Source organism: Talpa occidentalis, unplaced genomic scaffold, assembly GCF_014898055.3.
Source record: "Talpa occidentalis isolate TD23 unplaced genomic scaffold, MPIMG_talOcc4v2.1 talOcc4.9, whole genome shotgun sequence".
NCBI classification, from domain to species: Eukaryota; Metazoa; Chordata; class Mammalia; order Eulipotyphla; family Talpidae; genus Talpa; species Talpa occidentalis.
The window spans coordinates 92,276,934-92,298,958 of NW_023605305.1; the positions used below are offsets into that span (position 1 = coordinate 92,276,934).

The window sequence follows — 22,025 nt, forward strand, 5'->3', positions numbered from 1 at the left end:
ATAAAATACACTTTACAAGGTGCCTGGCTCATAGGATGCCCTCACATTAAGAGTGTTAATGTTGTGTTCTAGAATCCACATAGATAGAGCCCACCACTCATTTTCCCACAGAATCACTGAGGTTCTAACTAGCGTTTACCAAACTTCAGTTGCATAGCCACACTGCAGAAATTGTTCAGAAATCAGATTGCTCTGTCCCCACTTTTGAGTTTCTGATTTCGGCAGTCAAGTATGGGATCCAAGATTCTGCATTTTCAGGAAGGACCCCAGAAGATTCCGACACAAGTGGTTACAGACCATGTGTTGAGTAAAACTTGTTTAAATAAGTGGTTTCTGTGGAGTGTGATGACCCAACCCAAGGTTGTAGTGCCTAGGCCCTAAACACTGTCCCAGAGCCTTTCCAGAACCCAAGGAGGAAAGTGAGCAGAGGGAGCTTTTATCTCAAGAAGCAGCAGTGGAAAAAAACATAAACACAGGTTCATGTTTAGTTTCTGAGTAAATAACTTTCATGTGGTTTAGAAGTATTTTCTCTTCCTAGTCAGAGTGGTAACTGATGTTTGTTCCAATTTTTTTTTTAATTGTGGGGGTTACAGTTTTGTTTTTCTACATGTGCACGTGTTCCACTCACCCTCCACCAAACCACCCATGCCAGTGCTCCATCTGTCTTCCTCTCTCATACTTCCTCTCTGTTCCTTCTGGTAACCATTATCCTCTTTCTATGAGTTCAAGATTTATTTCTACTATATTTTGCCTGTGTATGTGTTTTGGTCATTTATAGTCCACAGATGAATGAAGTCAATTGATATCTGTCTTTCACTCTTTGACTTGACTTATTTCATTTAACATAACCACCTTGGTATCCATTCATTTTGCCCCAGATGCCGCTAGTTAGTCTTTTTTCAAGGCTGTGTAGTATTCCATTGAGTATATATATATATTCCACAATTTCTTTATTTCTTCCTCTGTTTAAGGGCACTGAAAGTTGGTTCCATGGCTTGGCAATTGCAAGACAGTGCTGCAGTGAGCACAGGGAGAGCTAAATCTGTTTGTGTTAGAGTTTTCATGTTATTTGGATAAATACCTAATAGGTATTGCCAGATCATATGGAATTTCCATTTTTATTTTCTTAAGAAATCTATACCACTTTCCACAGGGTCTACACCAACTTATATTTCACCCACAGTGGGTGAGAGTTCCTTTTTCACTGCAACCTCGCCAACATTTGTTGTATTTCAAAATTTTAGAAGCCTATAACTCTCTCATAAGGATGCACATCTGTCCATCCACCCATCCATCCATCCATGGTTTAACAGACATGGTTGAGCAAGGTTTACTAAATGTGAGACATTGGAAACAGCCCTTTATAAATGTTAAGACATGTCAGCAAAGAGCTCACATCCATCTGACAGGATAAAATGTACTAATACATTATGGTTGCTGTGGTTGTCAGTCTGGTCTCTGATCACGACGAGGTGGAATACTTTAGTAGGAGCACAGAGAAGCAGCCCCTAGGCAAAGGGATGCTGGCCAAGTCATAAGAAAAGACCCATCACAAGATTAAGCCCAAAGTCTTCAGCCTGCTTCCCTGGAGAGCCCCCAGAGCCACAGATTTGTACAAATCTGTAGCCACAGATTTGATCAGTGATCCCTGATGGGAGCTCCTGGGTCCCCCAGTAGCTTCTATATTCCCCTCTCTAAGTTAAGGACTCATTCAGGCTGCTCTTCAGAATAGTACTTCCCAGCCCACCTCCATCTGCAAGGCACAAGTCCTTGTTCTGCTCCAAAGAAGGGTTGCCTTAGGTTAAGAAATGTGGATGCTGGCCTGAGCTCCAGACACTCCAGCCAGGTCTAAATGAAGAGAAATAACACTGGAGTCTGTCCAAAGCACTTGGAACAGGCAAAATCCACCCCTCGCCCACTGCCTCCTCCCTACCCCCTCCCCATTCCATAACCATCCAAATTGGTTTGACATGATTCAGGAATGCTGTTCCGGCATTTATCTCAATTGTTAATTAATAACTCACCTTGTCTGTGCATCCAGCATAGCCAAGCTCTGGACTTCAGGGACTCTGGAAGAGTTATGGTTCTCAAGTCCAGATAGTCCAGTCTCTTCATCCAGTGAGAGATAAAGTTGGTGAACCCATTGTAAATGCCCTGATTAATGTGTGCAAATCATGTTGATGGATTGGTTGGGTGGGGGACAGCTTAAGAGTGCAACATTACTCTATTAATTGGGTTGGATGAGGATTCCCCTTGCAGTCCAAAGACCTTGTGGCAAATGTAGCTGGAGCCATAAACAAGAATCCCTGCTTAGCTACCAGGGAGGAAAGCAATATATCTAATGCTGAGGAAAAGAACTTGGCTTTGAGACTAGTGCCAGCTGGCCAGGCACTGGGTCTTTCTTCTTGGGGAGGGAACCAGAAGTAACCTGAACTGAAATCCTGGGGGAGCATTTGGCAGCAGGGGGTTAAAATTAGGATGGATCTTCCAGATAAAATAAGAGCTTTGACTTCCCGGGCATGTTTGACTGAGAATTGTCTGTTTAGAACATTAAAGCTTGACTTTCTTTTATTCTATTGAAGTTTATAAAAAAAGATAGAATCCATTCTCCATTACATATAAAAACTATCACCAGTAAGACTTTCAAGAGCTTATGTGCAACCAGAACTTTGCTGAGCTTTGTACTCACTGGGATACAGGTTTCCCAGTGGAGCATTCCTATTTGGAATGATTTTATTGCTTATTTGGGGGGTCTGGAAAGTCTATTACCATTAATTTTTATGGAAAAAAATTTGAGAGTCCCATACCCAGAAAATAACCTATCAAATGATACCAAATGGGAGTAGATTACTTTCAGATATCCAGGGACACCTGTCATGGAAATAAGCCACCAATGAGTATCTTGTTGGTCCTGCCTGTGCCCTCAGTTCTCCACACAGCAATTGGGAAGAGAGTGTTAGATGGTAAGTCGTCATGCCATGACTTTAAGGACTTCTCATGCAGTTGAAATATGAATCAAATGTTTCACCTTGGCCTAGAGGGCCTTCAGTGACAACATGTCATTGGCCTCTCTACTGTACCCTACACCCCTGCAGCTGCTTTGCTTCTACTCTAGCCAGCAAAGCGCACGCACGCACACACACGCACGCACACGCACGCACGCACGCACGCACGCACGCACGCACTAAGCTTAGAACCACCTCAGGACCTTTGCTGGTCCAGGGTCAGAAATGCTCTGATCTGGGTGTTTTGCTTAGCTGGCTCCTTCCTGTCCTTCTCGGCTCTCCACTCCAAATGCTCCCTCCCCAAAGAGGCTGTTTGTGACCCCAAAGGTCCTTGGCTGCCTATCTCTCATCACACACTGATATTTCCTTCACAGCAAGTGTCACGTTCCTAAATTGCCCCATCTTTCTTGTCTGCTGTCGGTTTCTTCATACCAGCAGCATGGATGCTGAGTGGCTATCATTAGAGGTTTTCCATTTCGCAGAGAAGGATATGGAGGCTCAAGAGTGTGAGCTTCAGCAAGGCCCCTAACTAGATATGGCGCACACCACGCTCCTACTGCAGCCAGTATCTTTCTCCTACAACACAAACCGAACTTGGAAGTTGTTTCTCTGAAGGCGGTTACTACAGGCTAAGAATCTGTGTGGTTGCACAGAGGCCTCAGGAAAAATCACCTCAAACATAAAGCTTTCCCTATGAAAGCCTTTTCCCAAAATTTATTTGACCATGGAATTTGTTAGGAAAAAATGAAAAGGTGTTAAAAGTTCATGAGTTTACCAAACATAGCACCTTCAGTCTTTTCTAATCAAGTCTTTAGTACTTTAAATGGTTATCAAGTGTCTCTTAAGGAATTATGTTTTTTCCCTGATTAGATGACAAATCAAACATTCATTAGAAAATTGTGATTAAAGTGCATAATCTGCAAAAGAAAAAGTTAATAATTTAAGTTGCTACAGTTATATTAGGGAATTGAAGGATCAAAACACAGACTTGGCTGGAGGCAGAGAAATAACATTTATGTCATGAGACTGATCTCCCATGTATTGGCCTTGACCAGAGACTTTCCTGGGCAGCAACAAGCCCCCTTGGCTTCTGTACTCCATGTTTGACAGGGCCTGCTGATCCCATAATTCTCCCCTCAGACCAGACCTGTGGTTCTCCACCTAGGTCGCTTTGCTCTCCTGGGGCCACCTGGCAAAGTCTGAGGACATTTTATGAGTCATGGCATGGAGGAGGGGAGATGGCACTGTTGGCATCTTGTGGGGAGAGGACCCATATGCTGGTGAATGTCCTTCAGATACAAGACAGCCACCCCAGCAAGGAATGACCCCACCCAAAATGTCAGTCATGCCAGTGTTGGGAAGTGTGTTACAGTAACACTGGGAGCACACCTGAGGGATACGAACAGGCAAGAGACAGAGGGTATTCTTTGGATTGATGTCAGTGGCTTGATGCGTTGAGCATTTGCCAGGGGCCAGGTCAGTGCCAAGGCTTAGCCCACACTGCCCAGATGAACCATGACTAAAGACTTGATTAGAAAACACTGAAGGTGCTATGTTAGGTAAACTCATGAGCCATGACCCCTGGAAGCCTCTGTGCAGACACAGAAGCTGATGGCCAAGGTGGTGCAGGCTTCCCCAGGTCCCACATCTGCAATGCAAACCCCCCCCCACCCCACGATTTAGGCCCAGGCCAGGTGCCCTCCTGTGGGACCCTTGTGGCCCGTGAGTGACATGCCTGTGTCAGAGCGAGGCATTCTGCGAGTGCCTGACACCCTCTGCGCCCCCAGGGAAATGAATTCTGCCGCTTTCTGGAAAATTGCATTGGCATTAGCTTTTCCCCCCAGTTTTGGATCGGGAATGCATTTTTGCCGCAAAGTGCTTACACGATGGAATGCCAGGCGGCGAGAAGGGGAAAGTAGAGCAGTTGCACTTTAAATAGCCAGGCCTTCTCCACAGCGCAGAACAGCGGGAGCAGCTGCCCAGGGCCTGTGCTCTTGTCTGTGACTTTCTGTCTTCTCAGCCAAGAGCCCTGGGGGATTGAAGAGGGGCCAGAACTCTGTGGCCAAGTAAGAGGCCAAAAAAACCTGCAAGGTGCGCCCCAGAGCTCTGTGGCCAGTGCTTCCCTCTTTCCTGCTCACCACGAAGACCAAGCCTTCCCCAGAGAATTCCCTCCCTTTTCCCATCCTCAAAGTCATCATGGAGCTGCCCCGCCAGTGCTATCAACACAGCCCAGAGGCAATGTCCTTGCTCGGAGGGACATTATCTCTTTCTGTATGTGAATCCTGGGGTCCAGGATCATCAGCAGTGAACAGGCTAAAATAGCTCCCACCCCCAGCTACAAAATCTAAAAAAAGGGAAGGAAACTTCTTTGAGAGCAGTGGCAGGGCAGTGCTGATCTGGGCCTGGAGCCCGGTTTTCTAGCTCTAACTCCAGCACTGTATTTTCCATGTCATGCTGCCTCCAAAGTGACCCAGCCACCCTCTGGAGTTATGGCACTACTCATTTAAACCATCATCTGTCTCAGACCCAGCAGCTGGACAAGGGTGAACTGAGAGGCGCAGATACCTGAGAGCAAGCACCTTCTTTCAGTTTGCATCCTGGCGGGGCCTCTCTCCACTCACCCTCCTCTCAGCCCTGCTTAGGCAGATCCTCATGGAGAGAGCTGAGAGGTGACAGCCAACCCCTCTGCTGAAACCAGCCACAACCCCGGACAGAACAGCACCCACAAAACCATTGATTCCTTCCACAAATATATCCCGAGCTTCTGCCCTGTTCCTCAGGCACATGAGCAAGCACCCCAGATTGCCCACACGGAATGCAGTCAAGTAGCGGGGAAGTGGACATGAAACCCCTCCAAGCAGGGCAGCCCTGGGCCGCCTAATGGGGAAAGTCAGGCCCAGAAGCCCCGTGTCCCGGGCAGGGGGGGCTTCACTGGCAGATGTACCTGGGGACCTCACTGGGCTGTCTGAGGTCCTGTCATAGAAACCTTGCCTTGGCGGGGTCTCCATGAAGCTCCAACTTCTGGGTTCTGTCCTCCACTCTCGAGAGCCCTGTAAAGGTGGGTGTGGAAGAGCGTGGGGAGAGGGCGGTGCTCCCTTGCCCTTGTGACACTTGCTGTTCCTCCCATGGACCCTCGGGCCGGTCTTGCCTTAGGGCAGCAGCTGATGCTGTGCCTCTGCCCATGCTCCGGGGTCAGGAGAGGTGTGTCAATTCTGGCTCCAATTCCTGCTGGCTGTGCTTCCTGAAGCCAAGAACCTGGCTGAGCCTCTGTCCCCTCAGCTGTAGACTGGGCGCAGCAACACCAACCCCACAGGCCTGCTGTGAGGACTGGAGAGAATTTTTACAGAAAGCACCTCACCCCCACATTAGTTAGATGACAGTTTAAGCATAAGGTTTCCCTGTGTATTGGGACATCGGAGATTCTAAAAGCACACACCGTCTCCCCATCAAGAACTCATCATATCAAGTAATGGAAAACATTTAAAAATCAGAAATCCACCTTTTGGTCCTTGTTATATTATACCCCCTCACCCCACACGCCCTCTCTCTGGATTGAGTAATATTTTCTTGCAGAAATCCCAAACCTGTGGCCCCTAAACTGGGTGGTTCACTGACATGTGCAGTCTGGCCTACATAGGGCTACCGAAATCTCTCGATTCAATGCCAACCAGACAGCAGAGGATTTCATGTCACCAGCAAGAGAGTAGCTTGTCCTAAGTGTAGCAGCGGAGAGCTGGGGTTGACACTCTGGTCCTAATGCTGAATGCCTTGCACACCTTCCCCCACACCCTTCCTTCTGAAAACGGTTGTGTTCAGGTTTACCAGGGAGTCCAAATCTGCTGACGTCTGGGGTTGGGGTCGGGAAGGAAGAGGATGCAGAGGGAGAACCTGGTCATGGGAGTTAAGCTTCTCTGTTCTGCCCCATTGCTGCCCACCTCTCTTGTTCATGCCTCAGGGGAGCAGACCTAGATCTGAGGCCCAGGTCTTGGGCCCCTGTGCACAACACCATTGCCATCCCCTCCTGACCACGGCAGCGAGAGCACTCTGCCCTACCTGGCCCCACCGTTCTCTCTGCCTCATCATGTAGGCCGCATTCCTTGGTCTTTCTTCCTGTGCCCACATCATGCCACCGACATTGCTAGGCTGGACTCTGTCCTCCAGCTTCCAGTTGGTTCCACACTGAACATTCAGAAGATCCTTTTAAAAGTCAGATCCATCTTGATATCATATTGTGTGTTTGGAAGGATCTCATAATCCAGCTTGTAATATATGTGAATAGGAATTTTACACTGAAGAGTAATTTCGAGGAAAAATTAATTACCTTTGAACAGTAAAGATAATTAACATTAAATAAATAAAAGGCAGACCCTGCCAACACTTCCCCAGGGGGCCTCATCTCTTATAGAGAGCCTTCCACTCTGATCCCTTCCTTCCCTCTTGCAGCCCCACCCCCACCCCCACCATCGTGTTGTTCCTGCAACTTGCAAGATACATTCCCACCGGGGTATTTGTACCTGCCATTCGGATCCTCTCCCCAGAACTCTTCCTCCAGATGTTTCCATGACCTGTTTTCTCACTTCATTTACTTTCTGCCCAAACATTTCTGCAGAGAAGCCCTTCCTGGCACCCCCATCTGAAGTAGCAGATCCTCCCCCTCTCTCACTCCCCAGACTTTGCCCTGCTTCTATTTTTCTCCAACATGCTTTCATTCTCTCTGAGTCTATAATAGGGTTATTCATTCATTGTGTGTTTCCCGCTCTAGAATCTAGGTCCACCACCACAGGGTCCTTCTCGCTCTTGGTCAACTCATTATTTAGTGAATTGCATGAATGACAGCTTTAAGGAGACGTATCTGGGTTAGGAAGCAGTTGTCTTTCATCCAGGGGATTACTTTAGGATACATAAATTTCGTTGTAAGATTAAAAAACACTCATACAGACAATGACACTCAAGTCACTCTGTACCAGCGAGAGCATTTTACTAATGGAAAGGAAATCCAAATGTAAGCTCCATTTCTTTTCAGTAAGCCGTGAACAGTGGCTGTGCTCTCTGGATCTCTGTTGTCATTTTTGTTCACCCTGTGTTGACTCCCTGCAGGCTTATGGCAGTGAGTACACAAGCTCCCTAACCCCTAATACAAGAGGAAAGGCTGAGATTGCTGAGGATCACTTTGAGTGAACCCAAAATCCCAAACTATAGCTTGCCCAGTAATGTATGGAGTAGAGGGGAAGAGCAGGTCCCAGGCTGGGCCCACCCAGCTCTACCACTCACTTACCAGCTGTGTCTGACATCAATCAAGTCAGGAGATTAGCAGCCTACCCTGCCCCCCAAGCTCCCTAGGCCCGGCCTCTCCACCTGCAGGGTGGGAATAAACAGCTACTCTCTGCTACAGGCATGTGGATAAGGCTTATTCAGTCTTTTCACAACTGCCCTAGGGAGCTGGTGTGATTATTATTTCTACTTTATGGATGAGGAAACTGAGGCTCAGAGAGGTAAAGTAACTAGCCTGAGACCAAACAGCCAGTAGCTTGCAGATCTCCAGATCCAGGGATCCTCATTGGCAGTACAGTTCTGGCTCCTTGTACCTCCACCATCGAGTGGCTACGAAGAAACAATGAGAAAATCTCCAGGGAGCACTAGGAGCAGGGCTGTGGCCATGTTTAGGAATTAGTGCTTGTGATGTCCCTAATCCAGCAGGAAGCTGTGTGATGGCTGAGTCTGGTCCCTGCTCCAGTCGGTAGTCTGAGGGCATTTCTTTATGCAGCAGAGAACAAGCATCTTGGCCCTGCTAATTCTCCCAGTTCTGGGGTCAGTCCTCCCCCTGCTGCCAAGACAGGTCTCTCCTCAGGCATAAAGGAACTGTTCCGGCCTGCTGCTCCGTGGTATCAGTGGTGACAGCCCCTTTTCTCTCTGAGGGGCCCAGCAGGTCACTGGCTGGCATCCACCAAGCCACCACCCCCTGCCAGGCCTGGACTCCACTGGCCGACAGCTCGATGCTGTCTGACCTGTCAGTGGGCTCTTTGAAACAGAGGTTGATGAGGGGAGCCGGGGGCGGGGGGGGGGGGGGAGCAGGCCTAGCTGAGCAAGGCCAGAAACAGTGGGCAGAGGGCGGGCATGTGGGGAAATCAGTGGCTGAGGTCAGAGGCCTCTGCTCTTGGTTGCTGTTGGTTTTGTAACAAAAGAGGGGTGAGACAGCAGCAGGCAGGATAGAAATCCCCCAGGTATAAAAAAGGATGAAGGCCAGCCCTAAGCTAACAAGGGAGAGGCTGCCAGAGAGGCCTGTCAGGGAGTGTCTGGGCAGGAGAGTTGTGATCAAGTGAGATCGTTATTCCCAGAGGCTCTGTCTGGGTTGAGGAGAGGCAAGAGAGAGGGAATGCAACAGCTAGAAAATGAAAGTGGTTTTCCTTCCCCAAGTCCTACAACTTTCACAGGGTACCTTTATATGGCTAAGATTAGTCACAGGCTCTAGTGAAGAATTGAGAGTAGAAGCCAAGGTGTTAGCTTTGGAGGTGGGCATCCTGGTGGGGTGGGGGTAAATCACTCCTCCATCATTTACTAGCTGTGTGACCTGGGGCAAGCCTCTCAACCTCTCTGAGTCTCTCATTCATCTATAAAGCAGAAATCTTAGAACCTGCCTCAGAGGGCTCTTGCAAGCATTATTGGATGATAACTGCATAAGGTTCAAGGCTCCTGCTGGGAAAGCCAGGGAGCTGGGATGGTGGCAGAGGGACACACAGTCCTCTGTGGGTGACACTAGGAACTAATTTGAGGCAGAGAGCTGCCTAAAACATTCTGTATCCCAGTTTTCAAAAGAAAAAAAAATGCTCTCCAATATCCATTTAAATGGTTCCTCCTCTCTTTGATTTAGTTCTGCCTTAGATAAAGAGCTTGGCGCAGGCACAAAGCCTGTGATGGTGGCAGCATGATCAGCCCCTACGTGTTGGACACTCAAAGTATTTCATGGTGACAGACCTCCCATGGCAACTTCATGTGAGATTTGGCTGCCAAAGCAGCAGACTGGGTTCAAAACCCAGTTCTGCCTAGTCTTAGTGACTTCTTTGCTCTCTTTTTAAATCTCCAATTCCTCATCTACAACCAACATTAAATCTGGTGTTAATTTAATGGAGGGGGCATGAAAAGTACCCAATGTGGTGCCTGAAACCTAGTAAGCTTCTCTCAAGTACCAGCTGTTAGCTGTCATTAGACTGGTGGCCCTCATCATGCTTCCAGGATGCCATCACCTAAGCACCCAGTCCTTATGCTCAAATGCATTGGCCTGGGAGGTTCTGGGCCCCCAAGGATAGGAGCTCTGAGCTAAGCTGCTAGTAGCAGTGATGTGGTTTGTGTGGGAGCTGATCACCCAAAGGCAAGTATTTTATAAGGTCAGTCAAGCATGGTGCTGCCACTTAGGAACTTTGAGTAGATGAAAGTTTAGCTGATCTAGCTTTAGAGTCCCCAAACCTAGAGCCCTACTTTCTCAAAGTGCTTCCCAACTTACATTGCACTAGACTACTTCAGGGAGTTATGTCCCAAGAGGGGACCATGGCCACAAAATGCTGCATGCTCCATTGTAATATGACATTGTAATATGACATTGTAATATCCACAAGGCACCTTCATATAGCAAAGGCTCTAAGAAGTCCCGGCTATAAAGGAAGCAGGTTAACTTTGTTTAACCAACATCTTCCAAGTTGTATTTGACCACAGATACTCCCACTCCCACCTCCACTTCTGTGTCTCAGGGAACCCTTATTAACATCCCTCAGTAGATAGAGTTTGGAAAAGCCGCTTTAGGCCCTCAGGATCAGATAAAGCTGTGGCTATTGGAGGGTATGCTCAATAATTCACAGGAAGAGGGCTTCAGCTTTAGCAAGCAAGAGTCATCTGGGAGTCTTCTTTCAAATAAAGATTTCCAGTCTCCTCCCAGACAGCAGGGATCAACATCCTAACATCACTGAGATGATTTCAGGTCAGGCCATCAGAAAATACACATTACTTTCAGTCCCTCATTTTTGGAAGTATGATGCTCAGAACAGCAATGGTGGCCTCTCCTTGGAGCTTGTTAGAAATGCCAACTCTCAAGTGCCACCCCACAGAGTTAGAATATACCTGCAGAGTTAGAACCTGCACATCAACAAGGTCTGCAGTGATTCTGATAGAAGCTAAAGTTTGAGGAGCGTGTTAGAAAAGGTTATCATTGAGGTGTTGGGCTTTTTTGTCCATTTATTAGTTTTTTGATGAAAAACCATTCCCCCAAAATATCTGGACACACTGCAAGCTCAACATCATAATATTTCTTACATGACCCACACCCTGAATAAGAGGTTGACCAGCTGTCCCAGTAGCTTAAGGTAATCATTTATATTACAGAGATGTGTTAGGTGGATCATATCCCTGCCTATAGTAACTATGCCTGGGTTTTCCTAAGCAGCCTTTGCTTTCTTTCCCACATCCATCCTGAGTAGGAAAGCCAGCAAAGCAGCTCTCAGCGGGGCCTCTACTCTGCCAGATCTCTGGTCAGATGTGATTGATCTTCCATTGCTAAGTCCTAAGAAAAGCCGGAAGGTGCTTCAGGGCAAGGATCTCTGGCCTTGGAACTCAGAGGCTGACAAAAAGAGTTGGCAGGAAGCAAGAGCAATGCTTCCAACCCACCTTCCAAATAGAGTACAAACACAGTTTTATTTCTTGCAATATTTAAGAATGGTGGTTGCTGGGTAGGGGTAGGAGGGAGGGCAGGGAAAGAGGATGCCTACAGAACAACGGTCCATCAGGCAGCCTGGGTATTAATGGCAGCTGAAACTTCCCAAATGAGCACCCTGTCAGCCAATCTATTGCTTTAAAAGGTTGGCAATGCGGGAGACCTAACAGAGGCAATGAAGAACTAATCTCATATTGCCAGGTTAAATCAAGTCAGCCTTGCCCGTTCCTTTCACTTCTTAGTTACATCAAGCCAGAATACTTTCAATTATCCCTCACTTCCAACTTGTCAGCAGGCATTGGGTAAAATGCAAATAGAACAGTGCCCTTCCCTAGTGGAGAGCCGGATAGATCATTAAGAGTAGCCTCCATTTATCGAGCCCTTCCTCTGTATTAAATGCAAAACCTTGATCATTTCATTTGATATGCACCATCTTAGAGCATCCCTGTGCTCTCTGATAAAGTAGGTATAATGAAGTCTAGCCTATAGATCGAAAAACTGAGTCACAGGGTTCAGTCTCTTGCCAAGATTACGTTGATATGACTGATAGATCAGACGTTAAAACCAGATCATTCTGACTCTAGAACCCATATTATTTTACTATTCATGTACCTGGATCAGAAGCCCAGTGCCAGCCTGGGAGAGCCAGCCTGGCCTATACTTTGGAACACCTTTTTTGAAATTTTCTAAGTGTTTCTCCAGTTGCAGGGACTGGCCAGTCAGTAACGCTGTGTGGATGGAGCACCCCAGCCTAGACACAGACCCACATGAACCTGCAGAATGCTCCCAGTCCCTCTGCCATCTCATCCCCAACACCATGCAGATAGGTTTGACCAGATGCCCAGAAGTGTTTGAGTCTTTGTGTCTATGAGATATTTCAGAGTCCAGTGGCCCAGTCCCACTTCTAGAGGGCAGATTGGCAAGTAGATTTCTCCTGCTGGCTAGAGGAATATTTCTTTTGCATGATCGTGTGAGATCGGGCTGCCAGAATGATGTTGATATGCTGACTTGGGGATGACTCAAATTGTTATGTAGACAGAGACCCAAGAGAAAAATGTTTTCCAGGGGCCACACTTTAGATAGGATGCTACAAGACCCCACTTCAAAACAAAGTAACTCCCAAGGCAAAATAATCACTATAGTTGCTATCTTTCATTTTACTCAAGAAGCACTTTATATGTCTGATGACAGTTCAGAAGCCTGTGGCTTTTGCCAGCCCAAACAGTGGAGAGTGCCCTCCAGCTCCCCTCCCCTGGCCAGCTCCTTATTTCCATCACAAAGAGCACCAGGTTTCTTCCTTCTTGCCCCAACTTGTTACTACCTCCTTTCTCTCTGCTGCTTCATTAATTTTGCACCTCCCCATCATTAACTGATCTCAAAAAATGGCCGTAAGGGTGATTAGGTTCACACCCAAATTCCTTGTATTTTTCTTGGGGAAATGAGAACTTGGCAAGCACCTCCCTGTTAATGCTAAACAAACCTACCTGATGCCAAGAAGACTCAGAAAGAAGCAAAGACATGGAAACTGTTCAGAGGAACGGAGCTGATGACAAGGTGCTCTCGACTGTCTCAGCACCTTCAATTCATCCTCCCAGCTCTCCTGTGAGGTGTCATCAGCTTTGGTGTCACATCATGCCCACTTCACAGGAGAGGAAGAGAAAGTACAGAGAGGTTGATATCCGGCCAAAAGGCAACCTTTATACCAAGTCCATAATGTGCATAACCTTTAAATGGACACCTTGATGAATGTTTATGTATATGTTCACCTGTATAGGTGGATGAAAGTAAAGATCTAGAACTTCCCGGCACTCAGAAAAGGAAAAGTCCCTCACGCTCTTTCCCTGCTGGTATCTCTTCAGAGAGACCACTGCATTGTCTAGCTTTCTATTCTAATTTGCTTGACCTTGAACTTCCATCTTATGAATGGACCAGCGTGTCCTCATCACAGCCCACATTTATCCAGTCTGCTCTAAAATCTCCAGCAAGGGGCCGGGGGGATGTAGATATGGTGGTTGGTGGTGCCTGTCATCAAACCATTATCAGGAAGGGACAAAATTTTTAAATCTCAGCTGCTCAGCAGCTCCCAACCTGCACGCCCCAGCAGAGCGCTCCATGGTACCTGGAATCGTTGGAGTTGATTGGTGCCGCCCTGCCTCCAAATGAAACAGAGACAAGTAAATTTGGATGTTTCTCCAAAGCCTTTAATACCCGAGAAAGCTGGAGAGTTCACACAGGTTGTAGAGGCAGTCACTTGCATACCAAGCTACGGGGAATAAAAATCCCCCAAAATTGAACAAAATGTGTCCTTCCAGATACTCCATAAGCTCCCCAGTTTACTAAGATCAAAGAGAAAGGTAAATGAAATAAACGTCCTCATTCCTAGAGCCCTCCTGTCTCTACAGGAGTGATGCAAGGACTCAGACAGCCTTCCCCAAGCAGAAAAGATGTGCGTGTTGCAGCAACTCTGAAATACCCCATGGATTTCCACAGCCACCTACCCATGGCCCCTGCCCGCTGAGTGTAGCTCTCCTAATATGTGATCAATTAAAGCTTTAAGGTTAAATCTCAAGGCTATTTAGAGGATCCTTACAGACTCTAGCAGAGCAAATTTAGCAGGGACTGGAAACAACTGATATAAACCTGTAGCCAGTCCAGAAGTTAAGTGCCACCTTGTGCCAAAGGTACACAGCTGCATGGGGGTTTGAATCTCACAGGTAAATAGCGCGTCCTCTGCAGCCTGCGTGGCTGGGGATGAATTCCCAGATGTCTCATTTCTTCTGTTGACTCCTTTTCAGATGCTCATTTCAACCAGCCAAATTCTTCCCCCGCTGTAGTAGTAGACAGACCTTCAGATGCGATTAAATCTGCAGGCCACCAGACTTTCCCCAGTTGATGAGTGTCCACTGTGCTTTTTAGGGGATACTTACAAACTCTAACAGAGCAAATTTAGCAGGGGCTGGAAGGAAGCATCTCTTCCTTCTGCAGTGAAGAAGACAAAAGATGATCCCATCAGCTGCCTTTCCTTTCTTCATCCATAGCTGCTTCTTAGTCACTTGGATAACTTAGCTTCTCAGTGCCTCCATTTCTAATCTATAGAAGAGGGGATGATTGTTTTCATCTTCATTTTGTACGTTCAGGAAACTGAGGCACAGCAGTTCATTGCTGAAAGGTCAGTAGCTAGGTCGTAGCCGAGAGGAGATTCAGACTCAGACACTCTTATGCAGAGATTACAACTTACGGGTGACATTATTCTGCTTGGTGGGGTTTAAATCCAGGATATGTATAAGCCCTGTTCGGTCCATAGCATCTGTTATTACTCACTGATCACTCTGCAAACAAAATTCTTGCCAAGACTCAGCCAACCCACAGCACATACCAGTGAACGAATCTAATAAGGGAATAGTCATTTCATTAATTTTCACGTCCACTTTTTATAAACTGAAAAAGTTGAAAACTTCAGGGAGCTTCTGGGTATAGTAATGCCTAAAGTTCACTGAACATATGCTAAAAACCAGACTGATATTTTATATCGCAATTCACTTATTCCCCATCACGTAACCCAATAATATATGCACTATTACTACTTGGTTTTAAAGGAAAAGAAATTGAGGTTCAGCAAGAGTGATTATCTTTCTAAGCTCCCACAGCGTGGGGCTAGCAGAGATAAGGTTCAAACCCAAATCCATCTGAGTCCACAGGCCAGGTTCTTACCTCTGATGCTGTGTCGACCTTTTAACTTTTAACCTTGGGAATTCTAATCCAAAGGATCCCATTTAGCACTAACTTGATTTCTACTTGCTTGCCAAAACTGTTATAGAAGATTGTCTCTGATGTTCTTTATCAAAAGCAATAAAAAGAATGCCTCACACGTAGTTTCCACCAAGGTTCTCCACAGCCATATTTCTATGAAATCATGAAAGTCCCTGGACGACGTAGGCATGTGGAACACAGCCAGGGCTGTGAGTTGGCATGTGTCAGACAAAAAACACCTAGATTATTCTCCAGGGCCACTTATCCCAGAGTGAAGTGAGTTTGCAGTAGGCAGCTAGGTGATCCCTGTGTGGGCCACACAGGTTAACCCTGGGCCACTGTGCCATAACTGCTGAGTCTGAATGGGCCCCTCTTCCAGGATACTGAGACCTCTCTCACCCATCCCGCTTGGCCAGCAAAAGCCAACCAGACAAATCAGGAGATAAAGAAAGAAATCGTCCCATGTCATAGGAGGGCTGTGCCGCTTTCGCGCCACTGGTGAATGGAGACATCGGCAGGCTCTCGGATCCTGAACTGGCAATTCAGAACGGTTTGATTGCCTGCTTGATTGTTTGCGAGATAACGGCAAGATTGTCAGTGACAGGGTAATTTACTGAAGATTGCCATGTCAGGCTCCATACGCAGGGCGTGCTGGCATAAAGATGCGATTCTCATGACTGACAGGCCACTGGGAGATTGGAGTGCCAATTTAAAGTTCACAGTGTCGTCTGACAGTGTTTGGCAGCCACAGCCCATAATCACGCAACCTGATGAGGTCATTACTGGCAGAACGTACGCTCATACTTAATAACGGATAGAGCCCCAAATGCACAATCACCAGAGCAGGTAAATGTAAATATGTAGGAGGAAATAATTCATATCCTTTTCTCCCCTTCTTTAGCATTTGCCATCTGCTACTGCTGATGTGTTTATAGGACATCGCCTGCCAGACAGGCCCTTAAATTAAAAGCCCAGAAACAACAAAAACAGTGGAGAAACGTGGGGTCCATGTTTTGGAAGCAGGCACAAGCCCAGAACGCATGGCAGACTAGGAGTTGTGGGAGGGGAACGATCCGTGCTTCGTAGGAGAACTGTCTTAACTTTTTTGAGCCTGATGAGGTCCTCAAGCTGTTTATCTGGAGTGGGTGGTAAATGGAGTTGGGGGGTGAGGGACATTTGTGGTTTCTGGAGAGAAAGGCCACCAGAGATGGATGGAACTCCTAATGGGAAAAGGCCGGCAGCCCTAAAGAAATCTATCATGCTAATAACAGTGGATTTCTTCTCACCTGAGAAGTTCCTGCTATTACTGAATGAAGCTCTGCCAACATAACTCCATGGGGTTGTTTTAAATCAGAAACAGGTATTAGGTGGTGGATTCATTCCCCTGGTAGAGCCGGTCCACAGAAGGTGATAGTACAGGCAGCATATGCTGCTTTTATTCCATGCCCTTTCTTTTTCTGCCACTTTCCCTGGAATCTACTGCATGTGCATCTAAAACAGTGTTCTGACATCAGCCTGGTGTGAGCTGCGATCCCCAGCTCCATGTGTAGGGACTGGGGTTCGCCTGACTCCGGGGAGTGCCCGACTCAGCCGGTGCATAAAGCTGCAATGCGCAGAGCCTAGACTTCCTAAGTCTCTACATTAAAGCAGGCGTGCCTGCGCATCCTCCCATGTATACGTTTCTGGGAAATTTTGTAAATCTGAATGTGTTACGAGGTCCTCGGGCAGCATCACCCATGTGGAAAATGAGAGGCTAGTTTTAGTAATTTAAAGCCAAGCAAAACATGCAGCCTCCTAATTTGTTTGTTTGCAAAAAAGAAAGTAATGCATTAAAATAATTGTACATTAATTGCTAAATTACAGTGGAACTTTGGTGAAATTACATATTTCAATTTCATTAGCAGAACCAAACGAAAGGGTAATGCCCAAAAATTACACTGTAGTAAATTTAAAGCACACAGCCAGGCCTCTGATTCAGCATTTGGGTACAAGTGTTTGTCAAGTCACAGCCAAGCATTTGAGTGCATATTTCTCATAAGGCTAATTATGATTCCAAAATGCCCTGTTCTCAAATCTGGGAGGTACAAGCATGTAATTGTCTAAGCTCCTCTACTGTGTGTTCCATCCGTTCCCAGCAGAGTAAGAGTTGACCAACTAATCCATTCCAAGAAGCAAACATTACCCTGAACATTCCCATACATGGCCCTAACAGACATGTGAGGAAAGGAAAACGGTCTTACATTCATTCAACAAACTTTTGCTGAGTGCCGAATTCCAAGGTTAGCACTAAGCAAGATATGATTAGAGAAATGAAGTTACTGTTCTTCTCTTCAAAAAGTTCATTTGCCAGAGAGGCAAACTTGCAGAGATAATTAATTCTAGTACAAGGAAGCTGGCATTCACAACAATTGTTTGTACAATCTATTATGCATGACAATCCCCTGAGGAACTTGTTTAAAATGCAGATTCCAGGACTTACCCTAAAAGCTGTCCCTGGGGAGGCCTGGAGTAGGTCATTGATTCTTCCATACAAAATTGTGATGCAGAACCATTCTCTGAGAACCCCTTACTTAGAAACAGAACATGGATACCTAATGTAGACAGGGCATCGTCAGGGAGGCTTCCTGGAAGAAGTGGCCACACCAAGACTGTGACTTGGAAGATGTGTCATATCTGTTTGCCCCATTATACTGCCAGCTCCAGACAGCCTTCCTTTGTTCACTGTTTTCTTTCCAGAACATAGATGGCACATAGCTGCTAAATGGTGGAGGTCTGAATAGGAATCAGACCAGGAAAGGTATGGAGGGCTGGGAACCCCGGCAAATAAATCAGGATGGTCAGAATCCTACAGGCACAAGGGAAGGTAGGATTGAAGCAGTTGGGTGAAGTGATGGCTAATTTCTAGGTGATCCCGTCAAAATCATTTCTTGACATTTCCTGCAAAATGTAAAATTCAACATGCCTGTTGCTGTAGCTGGTCCAAGAACCCTCCCTGGAACAGAGAAACAGGGTGGAATGAACGCTGTTCTTCATTAAATGGAGATTTAAGGAATCCCATGTATGTTGATGATCTGTGCTCTCACTAAACATGAGCCCCTGAGATGGAGCTACTGGTAATCTTTTTGTGTTGTGTTGCTTAAAAGCAAAGTGTTTCTTTTGTGTCTCCATCTACTCACAGAATACTTGCTCAAATTAAAAAAAAAAGTAGAACTTCCAGAAAGGTATAACAAACATGGTAAAAAGAAGGGCTTTCCACCCTGGGGGTAACTAGTTGTCCACATTTTCAATTATTTCCTTTCCGTTTCTATCTTCTGTGCCTGTGCACTGCAGTTGTCCTGGGCTTGCTGTGTGAAACCTGCCAATGCAGGCCCTTGGGAAGGGCCCATGCTGCTCAGAACAAAGGTGTTAGCACCTCCACGTAGCTCCACATAGCTTTGGGCCCTGAAATGCACTGACCCTGACTCTGCCCCTGCCCTTCCAGATGGCCTTGTGGATTGCCTGGACCCCGACTGCTGCCTGCAGTCAGCCTGTCAGAACAGCCTGCTCTGCCGGGGGTCCCGGGACCCTCTGGACATCATTCAGCAGGGCCAGACGGACTCACCTGCAGTCAAGTCCTTCTACGACCGCATCAAGCTCCTGGCAGGCAAAGACAGCACCCACATCATTCCTGGAGAGAACCCCTTCAACAGCAGGTAGGAGCCTTCTGTTCCCCCAGGCCACCATGTATGCTGGTTCACTTCCTGCTGGCCCAGGGGAAATACCCCTGACTTTCCGGGCGGGGGTCATTGGGGCACCCTCATAGGGCATCTCCCTGCACTGCTTCCCTATAGCCCTTTCCTCTCTTTGAGTCAAGCTCCAGAACAGAGTCCAGGTCTCTGCCAGATGTGAGCACCTTCAATACAGCACTTGCTGCAAATGCTCATTGATTCCCTAGATTTTAGATCATTTTTCTCATCTTCTGTTTGGGGACATTATTGTTCTTTTTAATCTCCCTTTCTAATGCCTCTGATGGTGGCTTTTGTCTCGTTGCTGGGCGATTTCATTCAATAGTGTATTTCTGAAAGTGATTATTAACTTGATAACATCATTCGTAGCATCTTGGAGTCAAGATGATGCCTGTTACTAGAATTTATAGAGCACTCAGTGAGCCAGACGCTCTAGGTAGATTATCTCTGATCCTCACGGCAGCCTGTCAATCATACCTACTAATTGTCACTCCCACAAGGCTGTGCACCCAGCATCTCACCGCTTGTTCCCAAATGAAGAGGTTTTCCTTGAGTGGACTTTTCCTCCTCGTTGCTAGTTTGAGGCATGTGAATTCTGGGGTCAAATTCTGGTTTTTCCTTTGTAGTCAACTTGACCACTCCCATCCCCCCAGGACAGTTTAGATCTGTACCCTGCAGTAGAGATATCTGCCACTCCATTCCCTTCTCTCTTCTAGACCCAATTCCTGGCACAGAGAGTGAGGGGAAGGAGAGGAGAGGCAGGCAGCCTTCACAGGTCCTGTCTGCCTAGTGCTGACCTTGTCTTGGTTAATCTGGGTCCAGATGCCAGTGGTATGTGCTCCTGGGAGGAGGCCTGGTCTTTCCGGAGGCTCCCCACCCCATCTTCTGGTCTCTTCTCATGGAGAAATAAGAACTGCAGGTTGGGTTCTGTTTCATGAAACCTCTAGGAACCAGGATTTGAGCAGGATGGCCTGGGCCCCTTACCCTCCTGACAGCCCTCATCCTGCCCCCTTTTTGTGAGTTCCTTTTATCCTCATTAAGTTCTGGGAAAGCCCACAAATAACTCAGGAAGCATGCTGCATAAGCAGCCTTCCAACCAGCAAAGGGAATGTCAGACTACAGGGCCCCCTAATTTTAGAAGTGATTCTCTTGGAGCGCCCCCTTATTTGACTTTGAGGAGGAAACATCATCAGTCCAAGACTTGGACTCTGCTTCCCATGGGAGGACATGGCAAGGTGGTATGGACAGGGAGTGGGTACTGGGACAGTGGGTACTGTGGGTACTGGGACAGCTCCACAGCTCCACAGCTCCACTGGGCAGCTCCACAGCCTCTTAGGACCCCCTGACAGTTATACAGTCCCAATGCCTGGCTACTCTTGAAAATGAGGGTTCCTAGCAAGGTCACCTTGGGCCAGTAACATCTGTCTCTCTTTTCTGGCTTTACTAAAAATAAAGTAATAAATAATAATAGGAAAAAAAAATAATCAGGGCCCTCTTCATTTTCACCTCTGACACCTCTTAGCAACGTCACATTAGCCGGGTTCTTTAACCTCAAAAACTTCATTTTCTTGACTGGTAAAATGAGGATAATATAGGTAGGATATACTACACACAGCATTATTATAATTGTAATACAAGGACCTCTCAGTAAAAGAAACCGCAGATCTCTGACAAAACTAAAGTATTTCCTCTGTATGTTGAAGCCCAGAGTACTGGAGTGGGGACTATGTTGGTATGTTTCCTTTTAAAGCAAATATAATCCCTATGACTGTGCTGATGATCAGCGATCCCACCGGCTACACCAACTCCGCGGTGTGACTTGTGTGCAGCTGGCTCACTGGAAGAGCATCTTTTGAAGGCCCATGTTTGTGAAACAGCATCCTATTAACAATTCATTATTTCTCCCCTAAGTCCAGCCATTTCTGATATTGGCCTTTCTCCACTCTTTCTACACCAATCCCTTGCAATCCAGTCTTATCCTCTCACCAACAGTTACCACTTTTAACAGGTACCTTGAGCTAGAAATACAATCCAGAAATCAGATAGGACCACAGAATAAATGGTAGACCCCAGCAGCCCCAGAGACCTGGGCCAAAAATCTTTGTATAGAGAAGGCCTCTGGAAGGCTTCATATATAGCGGAAACAGCACCACCTAAGTGAGCCCATATCCCCAGCACAGCAGCATGGATGCATAATTCAGAAGCACAAAATCTTACTCCAAGGCATAGGTTGAAGTTCCTCAAGCATGTGAATTTCGGTTCATTATTGTCTGACAAATAATGAAGGACAAAGTGAGAAGTAAAAAAGAACTTAATTCAAGACTTCGAAGAAGGCGTTTCCCCCAGATAATGGCATACAAAAATAACTAAAATGCCTTGACTCCACCACTATAATTTATAGAGCAGATCTCACTATCTAGATAATGTGATAATTGTTACACATCAATAATCATAAATAGAAATGAACCGATAGCATGTCTTAGCTGAGTCTTTTCTGCGAATCGACTGCCTGGAAATGATAGGAAGCCAACAGCAATGAAGAATTAGAAAAACAGGGGGTAGGAATCATGGGCAAGCAGCAACTTTTATGCCTGTGGCGCTCTGCAAAATCATTCCTTACGCTATAGGAATGATTTCAAAGAAATAACAGTTGTATATTATAAATAAAAATAAAAGGAGGGGAACAGACCTACTCTGGGATGGACCCCCCCAATTTTGCTTTCTCGTTGCAGACACTTCCTACCTTGTGGTCATCAACACACATCATTGATTTTAAAATAGTGTCTGGGAAGGCCTGAAAGAAGCCTTAGTCTCAGCTAAGATAAGGAAATGGCATTGAACAAAAGA

General features: G+C 46.5%; 1 protein-coding gene across 7 annotated transcripts in view; it reads left to right on the forward strand.

Moving 5' to 3' along the window:
- The window catches only part of TENM2 (teneurin transmembrane protein 2), a 3,493,894-nt gene that overhangs the window by 3,408,802 nt on the left and 63,067 nt on the right, over positions 1-22,025 (forward strand). For all 7 annotated transcript variants that reach the window (XM_054691588.1, XM_054691585.1, XM_054691584.1 and 4 more), the window contains one exon: positions 18,935-19,145. In XM_054691588.1, the coding sequence (XP_054547563.1) occupies positions 18,935-19,145 (211 nt within the window). The remainder of the gene's footprint in view (positions 1-18,934; positions 19,146-22,025) is intronic.